The 9,331-nt window shown below is 42.2% G+C and overlaps 1 protein-coding gene across 3 annotated transcripts in view; it reads right to left on the reverse strand.

The window, feature by feature from the left end:
- LOC116389765 (neuropilin-2-like) overlaps positions 1-9,331 on the reverse strand; it is an 87,849-nt gene that overhangs the window by 51,696 nt on the left and 26,822 nt on the right. For all 3 annotated transcript variants that reach the window (XM_031858713.1, XM_031858710.1, XM_031858712.1), the window contains exons 4-6: positions 5,949-6,176; positions 3,271-3,426; positions 2,997-3,166 (exon numbers count right to left, since the gene is read on the reverse strand). In XM_031858713.1, the coding sequence (XP_031714573.1) occupies positions 2,997-3,166; positions 3,271-3,426; positions 5,949-6,176 (554 nt within the window). The remainder of the gene's footprint in view (positions 1-2,996; positions 3,167-3,270; positions 3,427-5,948; positions 6,177-9,331) is intronic.

Raw genomic sequence — 9,331 nt, forward strand, 5'->3', positions numbered from 1 at the left:
ACACACACACACACACACACACACACACACACACACACACACACACACAGAGAAATGCCTGCATGCTTAGGGCCAGGCAGAGATCCACCAAGACAACTAATCGATGGTCCGGGAACCGAGGACAGGGGAGAAGAAGAGGGGTGAGGAGTAAGGGAAATAGGAGAGAGAGCGAGAGAATAGAAAGAGGTGAAGAATGAATGAATGAGCGAGCGAATGAGAGAGAGAGAGAGAGAGAAAGAGAGAGAGAGAAAGAGAGAGGGGTATGCTAAGTGAGCCTTCCCAGGGAAGGCTTCTCATCAATCACAGAGTTGTTATAATAACGGAGCCACCAGAACTCACATCATCAATCTGCACCACACCTCACTGGACCAGAATAGCATAGAACAGAATAAAATAGAACAGAATAGAACAGAACAGAAGCATATAGAATAGAACAGAATAAAATAGAACAGAATCATATTGAATATAACAGAATAAAATAGAGTAGAACAGAACAGAGCTGACAAGACTAGACGAGACTAGGATAGAACAGAACAGAACAGAATAGAATAGAATAATATAGAATAGAACAGAATAAAATAGGGTAGAACAGAACAGAGCTGACTAGACTAGGATAGAATAGAACAGAATAAAATAGAGTAGAACAGAACAGAGTAGACTAGGATAGAATAGAATAGAACAGAACAGAATCATATAGAATAGAACAGAATAAAATATAGTAGAACATAACAGAACAGAATAGAACACAATAAAACAGAATAGAATCACAGAATGTCAGAGAAAGTGTCCTGGAGAGAGATTTAAATGACACACGTGGCTCTTGAGCCAACATAGCAACACACACACATGCCTAAGCTGCGTGGGCACACGTATCAACAGACACACACTCGAACACACTCACGCAGACACGCATGAACACACGAGCACACACTCCGTTATAAGAGAACAGGGGGTGCTGCATGCAAGAAGGAGAGGCATGTTGGCATTCATGACAGCTGCTTGTCAAGACAGGAGGTTGCACACGCACGTATGCACATACCTATGTACACACACACACACACACATGCAGGGGTCTTGCTCTCTGCAAAGTGTTAACGCAGTGGAACAGCTGAGAGCCTCTGTGGAACGCGGCGACCCGACCACAACACCGGTGACCAGAGAGAGAGACAGAGAGGCAACATAGGACAAGTGGAAACTTCTTTTCCAAGCAAATCTATGCCGAGATCGCACATGTCACAAACAATAATTCAGAAACCGAGGTCTTTTCATGAGTTGAGGAGCTTTATAAAAAAAAAAAAAAAAGAATTCCTTGAAAAAAATATGGAGAGTCTTTCAAGCGATTCATGTTGAGCAAATTCTTTAATGTCAGCTAATTGTAAGAGGGGGCTGGAGAGAGTGAGCTGTCAGCTGCAGTTGAGGTGAAACAGGAAGGAAGAGACTGATGGGACCTTGGCCTCATGCTGCCTCTTGGCCACAGTCCCTTCCTGCGTTTGCTGGTCCAGAGTTTGGCCTCAGTCGAGCTCTGACAATCAGAACTGCTGCTTCTATTCCAAATCTGTCTGTGGCTGTCTGTGATTGTGTCACCGTGTCTAAAAATGAACAGATGAGGTGCTTGCCTGGTTCTTGTCTCTTTGAGCAAAACACCGATCCCTCACTGGCTCCTTTACTGTTAACTGAACACACTTGTGACCTTTTTTTTGTTTTTGTTGGAAGCAGCACATCTTGGGTTGTCTAATCACAGGCTTTAGAGAAGATGGAATATGTATGCTGCACAAAAGAAAGCCTAATTCTTCGTGAGCTTTTCTGTGGGGTGATTGTGCTGCAGGATTTCAGTCAGGAAAACTGAGAGTCAAGCAGCTGGCATCCTGACCAGTTGGCACAAACTATGAAAAATTATTTTAACGATGATGAGCTTCTGGCTCTCGCAACTTGCTCTTAAAATCATAAAAAATAGATAAGTCTGCATCTTACATTGGGTACAGGAAGGGTTCAAACTGATAGCATAATGAAGGGAAACCATGCATGACTTTACACCTATTTCAAAAAAAAAAAAAAAAAAAGCGTGTCGACAATGAGTATAGCAAAAAGCTGTGGGCAGTCTTTGCAAGGCTACAAGGAGGTGACACCCAACAAGATAATCTGTTGTTTATAGAAGGCGTCTCACCGAATTGCGCCTCGCAGGCTGGTTTGAATTCATTTCTGTCTGAGGGGTGAGTAAACCTCACACTCCCTTTCCCCTCTCACCCAGACAGCCTCATAACTCACACTTGGCACAGGGATGGCAGGAAGTTGGCACTGTGATAAAATACGGGAAACAATGCCTTACCCAGGCATCTAGCTGCTAAACCTTGATATCACTACACCTCCCACTCGCTCGCTCGCTTGCTCTCTCTCTCTCTCTCTCTCTCTCGCTCCCACACACACTCACATATACGCTGACACAAATATAGCTGTGGTGGAGTTATTATGTGTGACATGTCAACGCAAGAGTGTTTTTAGTTTAGGCGTCGAAAACTTTTTCAAGACTAAGATTCTGCATTTCAGGGTTGGGATGTCGGATGTGCAAAAAAAAAAAAAAAGGAAAACGCCTCAAAACTTTTAATATAAATAAGCTTTTGATGTTCTCAAATCAATCTAGTCTCCTTGATTCTAATTCTGACTTAACAGATACATTAATTAATGATTCCTTATCATGTTAATGGAAAATGTGATCCAGTGTGCATTCTGTTTCCTTAACATGTGTTTGCTGTTTGAAATTAGTTTTATGTAAACATATTTCTGGGGGAAATGTTGAGGAGCAGGTGTGATTTCGGTTCATGTTTCCCAGAGATGAAGCGATCAGTTAAACTTTTTAATAGCTGTTCATATTCACATGTGAGTGGTTGCAAGTGTCATTGATTCAGGTCCATAAAGCATCGATGTGTCCACGGCAACCTTATCAATGGACCCATAAGACCATCTATGAATTCATTGACCCACGGCTCCAAAACTCGTACCTGTATGTACTCTTTGTTGCTGTCTTCATTGGGCGTCCATCCGTTGTCATGATAGTTGAGCCGGGCCTGTCGTGGCAGCCAGTGTTCATCGTAGAAACTTGACGAGGCTGTGATCTGGTCATCTGTGATCTTTCCCGACTCCAGACCGAATGCATTACTACAGTGGAAAGCTACAAGAGGATGGGAGGAGGAGAGGAAGAGATTTACACCAATGTTCTTGCAGTTTTTGTTATTAAAGAATCATTTCAAAAAAACACACTACTATGTTACTTACTCTCACTGACTTCCTTGTGCGTCATGTTGTATCGCGCTGAGAAGCCGTCTTTAGCCACAGCCATGTCAGTGTGGAAGGACAGAGAGAGAATCCCAGTAGATGACTGGATCTCAGGGGGCACCCTGGTCCCGCAGTATCGACCAATCAGAGGGCCCACTGCCGATCAAACAAGAGGTATTGGATTAGCCATCACTTAAAATTCTGTCTGCAACTAATATATATGTCATCGGCTGGTTTATTTTTGTGACTCGTGATATTCTGGTTACACAAGATGTTGCAATGATCTCACTCATCCAGGTGTCGAGATGAGTTAATCATTTTTTTCATTCCTTTAACAATCCTTTCATCCCTTAATCCTCACATTTGTTTGTCTCTATCCTTTGCTACTCTCATTGTCTTTTTCTTTCTGCCGTTATCTTCATCACTCCTGCCTCCGCTGACATCTGCTCATCACTCCACCCTCTCACGTCATCACATCTCCTCCCTTCATCTATCAAATCTATCCCTGGACTGGACGTGGTTTTACACTGTGTACTATATGTGTGTGTGTGTGTATAAATCCTACTGTCCTCTTCTCTAATACCACAACTTGTATATGTCAACACAAACAGATGAGTGTGATTTAGAGCCCCGGGGTGTGTGCATGCTTGTGTGTGTGTGTGGATGGGTGGGAGCACAGATAGTTGATTCATCCTTCTACTCCCCGACTTCTCTCCCTCTCTCTCTCTCTCTCTCTCTCTCTCTCTCTCTCTCTCTCTCTCTCACACACACACACACACACACACACACACACACACACAGATACTGTACACACACAAGGCGGCTTGTGGAGGAGGAAGGGGAAGAAAATAGCCGACGATCAATCAGTGCTATTGATTTTTTTTTTTCTCTTTTGGAATGGTTGGATATTTGAAATAGAGCTCTTGAGCAAATAACGGATATAACTATTTTCTTGTTGGTGGTGAGGAAAAAGGAAAAAAAAAAAAAAAAGAGTAGGAGAATCTCAAATCCACAGAGATGATTTCTAAAAATGAATGACCCATGTTTGCATAAATATCCGGGCCAACAAATTGAATATGTATTTTTTTGAGAATTCAATATTTAATATTTCTGGCTTTTAATTTCAGCATGTTTAAAATTGACAGAAGGCACATTCGTCCCTTGCCTGACCCCGGTAGATACAGAACTTTATGTAGTAACACACACACACACACACACACACACACACACACACACACACACACACGATGATACCAATGCTTTGCTACGGATGGATGGGAATGAGTGCAAGCATTGAGTTGGCCTGTCATTAAACACAAACACACTCATACACTCATATGGGAGCAAAATGGAAAAACACAGACACACACACAAAACAACCATCAACACATTTCAACCTTGTAGGAAACAAACATGGCCGTGCTCTTTTCCCGGTTGTCTTTCTTCTTGTCCTTTCTTCCTGCTTCGGACTCCACACTCATACAAAGGTTGAAACTAAGTCCTTCACCTCTGAATCTCATCCTGTATGTTTCCTTCCCTTTCAACCTCCACCCACTTCATTTTACTTTGCTTCCTTTCCTTTCATCCTGCTATCCTTCTTGTAGTCTCTCTCAGAGCATAAGCCTTTCATCCTCTCTTTCTCCTCCATCCCTCTGTTTTTGCCTTTCTGGTCATCTTCATTATTATTTTTTGGACTCTCAACTTTGCTTAACCTCTCCTGTCTTCTATTTAATCCCCTGAAAAGTAACAAGATGTCCTTTAACCGCCTTATATTCCTCTCTGTATATATTTACATCAAAGCTATTCATAAGAAGAAAAGAAACACTGTTTACTCTCCTTTGCTACTAATCTAATGCTGTTCAGTCTTTAATGGCTGGATCCTAAATACCTTACAAGATTTGGGAATTAAGCAATTAAAAATCTCTTCTATCAAATGGTTCAATTTGTGAAACTAAATATGGCATGTAAATAATATGTATAACACAACAAACTACAAAAAAAGAAATGATCAAAACTAGAATAGAATAAAATATTGGAGAAAAGCTTTATCGTCAAAAATGAATCTTCCTTCCTCCTCCGTTCCAGCTTCCTGAACTCCCTAAAAATCTTCCTATTCCTCTTTATTCAGTGCTCTACTGGCTTTCATTTACTCATCTCAACTTCTCCTTTGGTCCAGTCTTCCCAGCAAGTGGAGGACCTTTCCCTGCCCTTCCACTGCTCTTCTTTTTCTATCTGCCTCTTCCATCTCTTGAAACTAGATCCAAGGTCTCTGAGCCTTAGATTTGTTCTTCTAAACTCTTACACTCCTTCCAGGAGCGAGTCTAGAAATATCCTCACCCTCTACCGTTCCTCCTCTCACCTCCCCCCTTTTCTCCCTCCTCTCACAACTCCTATTTCATTTTCCCCTTGAAACGTTATGTTGCTTCTCCACTGTAGGTGCCACCATCCTGCCTGTAAGCTTAGCTTTCATCCAACGCATAGCTACTAAAATAGTTGCTACTCCACCTCAGTCAATAATGATGTAGGCAGGGCAGAATACGCACCATTTTAAATTTGCTCTGTGAATTGACAAGTGAATCGGCTGAATTATTGTTTAACACCTTCATCAAGCTCCTCATCACCAACAGTTGTCTCTGCACCTTCATTGTCATTGTCATATAAAATCATCATCATCTCACCTCCTGGGAGCCCGTCCCACACTTCCAGCCAGTCGTACTTGCAGTCCCCCTCTCCGCCCGGCAGGGGGTCGTTCTCCAGGTCAAAGGTGAGGAAGGTGAGGGTCACATCCATGCTGGAGGGGACAATGATGATGAAGGAGCACTCCAGGTTGTGGGGGTATTTGTCGGGGAAGCCCGGGGACTCAATGAGACCCGTGGGACTGGTGAAGTTACGGGAACAGTCTGAGCCTGTGATGAAGACGGAGACACAAAAAACACATTTATTTAGAGCGGTTTGACACCATAGACTGTGATTCTACTTCAACGTGATGATATTATCCAGGGCACATACTCAGAGGTGGTGTTTTTAGAGGAAGGTGCTTTCAAACTAAGTACCTGAATAACAATTGAATTACTCCCAGTATAGCTAATTCAGCTTTATTGACCAGATAGAAGGTTATGAGAGATTAACTCCACGTTAACTACTTTAAATGCAGCTGATGTGAATGTTGGAAAATATGTAGAAGATGTATTTTGGGCACAATTAGGTCTTCACTTGAGCGCTTAAGTAGCAGTAGTTTTATGTAGAGTTCGATCTTATGGGTAGAACTCTAAGCCAAGAGGGATATATCCTCAAAATGACCATGTAGGGAATACGATTTGCAGATTACCAGCAAAAAAAACACGTAACATGCATTTTAACTAAAGCAGGCTTTTAAAGCGGTAACACAGTATTGTATTAATACTGTGTCATCTGTAAAGACAAAGACACAGAAGAGTAAGAGCGTGAGAGCAACACTTTAGAGGATTGAGTTCCAGAAAGCCGAAGTCTGGATGTCTATAACAGAACAATGCATCTGCTCGTGTATATAAAGTGCACTTGTGCAAGATGCTGCATCCCAACTAGCAACCTGGGAAAATGCAGACACAACCTCAAAAAATATATATATTGCTCTTAGCCTTAAAAAAAGAAAGAAGAGATTGAGGAATTCAAGTGAGACGGAAGGAAGCAAATCAGTGTAGTAAGGGCCTTACGTCGGGCCCCAGTGCATGATGGTTATAAAAAGCACACACACACACACACACACACACACACACACCATATTGGCTCTTGATCAAATAGACTTGACATTAGACAAAATCAACATACATATTATCCAGATATCTTCATTGCATATCTGTACATGACAGAAATACCAAAGAAAATATCAAATCATTCATTTAAATGATCTAATAAAATGATTTCTTCTTTGAAAACAGGTGTATTTCCAAGCCAGCAATGTGAATCATTCAAAAGCCTGTTCCCTCTACATTCTCTGTACACTTGTATGCTCCTGAAACAAATAAGGACAGTGACAGAGAGAAAAAAGTGGGAAATCAAACTGAGCTTGGAGAAAGCAATAGTAACCAAGAGAAAATTGAAGGTGTGTTAGTGACAGAAAAATAGGAGAGAGAAAGGCAGATGTAGAATCTGTTGGCAGCATCACTGTTGGGTGGTTTAACAGTTATGACAAGCTTTAGATATCATCATACGGGCACACACACGCACACACAAATGCGCACACAGTGATCTGGGGGGGTAATCTGGGGCTCTTCATTTCTGAATGACTGTAATACCCTCTATATTAATACTGACACACACACACACATACACAGGATATGGAGTGGATGTGGTCGCACCAACTGGACCATTATTCCAGTCAACCATGACCAAACATCCAGACACACACACACACACACACACACACTGTCTAAGCTTCTTATCGTAACCCATTTCTCTCCAGTCTGTTTGAGTGTCTGCTATTGTGCTTGCGTGCTTGCATGAGTAAATGAAGAGAAAGTGAATAGGAACACATTAAGAGAGAGCGTGTGTGTATTCTGGCATGCAAAGTGCATTTAGACACGTGTGAGCGTGTCCATGAACAGTTATGTGAGTTTGTAACAAGCTGCCTACATCAGACATGTTTAAGCCCAAGTTTACGTCCGTCTCATGCGTGTGATTTTAATCAATACAGCTGTCTGCATTGGCTGCTACACGGCTTTCGCTTTGTGCTCATAACTGCGACTGACAGTGTCTTTTTAGGATTTTTATATGCATTTTCTTCTGACTTGTATTGGGCTTTGCGCGATGTCAAAAATGTACTTGATTGACGAACTGGCTAGTTTCGCAGGAGCATAGCTTCAACCTCTCTGCTCCGCCAGTGTCCGCTGGGAGCTAACACCGATATGCTGCTGGGTGGCCCAGGCCGTATTGGAAAGAGAGGCAAGGGAGAACCAGAACCAGGACTGAGCGAGTCCTTCTGCAGTAAAATGAGAGGTTTGCTAACGGGACTACCGCTACCGCTTTAGTCCACAGGGACCGATAAAATCAACACAAAATGAATGATGGTTGTAGCAGCTTTTATTATAAATTTCACTAATCCTGCATGGCAACTGTGTGAAGAAATACGCCAAAAATTATAATTTCTTCTATTTATGGTATAGCAAAATTAAAGTACACCAAATATATTTTCACAATTTTGTTTGCTAATCTATATTAATGCCTTACATCTCTGTGACCATTCATTTTCCACTGCAACCTGCAATCTATTTTTAGTGTGACGGAGACGGTCCGTTTGTCTTGACTAATCCGCGTTTGTCTGTTTTTCTGTCCCACTTTCTAGTCTGATTTGCTTGTTATTGTGACCTCCCTAATGCAATGATCTCAGATACAATGCGCTGTCTCTCGCTGGGTTCCCCCTTGTGTCTGCCCCCCCTGCAGAGTCAGTAGCTGGATAGCGTCGGTCTGAGAGACTATGTGTGTGTGTGTGTGTGTGTGTGTGTGTGTTCAAAGTGAACGCCTGGCCAGTTCTGTTGCCTGCAGCAATTTTTCCCTTCTCATTACTTCATGTTCATGAACATTGCAAAAACACTTGTGCCCTCCTTTCTCTTTCCGTCCCTCCTCATTCTGTCTCAGTGCAACGCCTGTCTCCACCTTGTCCCTCCTCTTTATCTTTAAATCACACGAAAACCCCCACAAGGAATGTATTTGAAATTAGTTTAATACTGTTCGAAACGGCTTGTACTCTCTTCTGTAGTAAATCTAAGTACATCTGTCTTTTTTCTATGACTTTTGTTCCGCTCAACTTCCCTCCTCATTCATTTCCCCTTCCTTTTTTAGAATCATGTATCCCCCGCTTCTCTCCTTTTCTTTTTGGTTCTTTCTTACGCTCTTCTCTCCTGCTGTTCTTTTTTCTCCCCTCGTCCTTGTAAATCTTTTCATCTTCCTCAGCTCCATCATTCCCTTCCCTCCCACTGTCTCATTTCCTATTCTTTTCTCCTTACTTCCCATCTGTTTGAATTGGGTGAGTGTGAAAGGAACACGTGTTTCGCTATGGGGTATAAGGTTAGAGGAAGTGTGTGTG

Source organism: Anarrhichthys ocellatus, unplaced genomic scaffold (assembly GCF_004355925.1).
Source record: "Anarrhichthys ocellatus isolate YVR2014 unplaced genomic scaffold, GSC_Weel_1.0 scaffold20, whole genome shotgun sequence".
Taxonomy (NCBI): Eukaryota; Metazoa; Chordata; class Actinopteri; order Perciformes; family Anarhichadidae; genus Anarrhichthys; species Anarrhichthys ocellatus.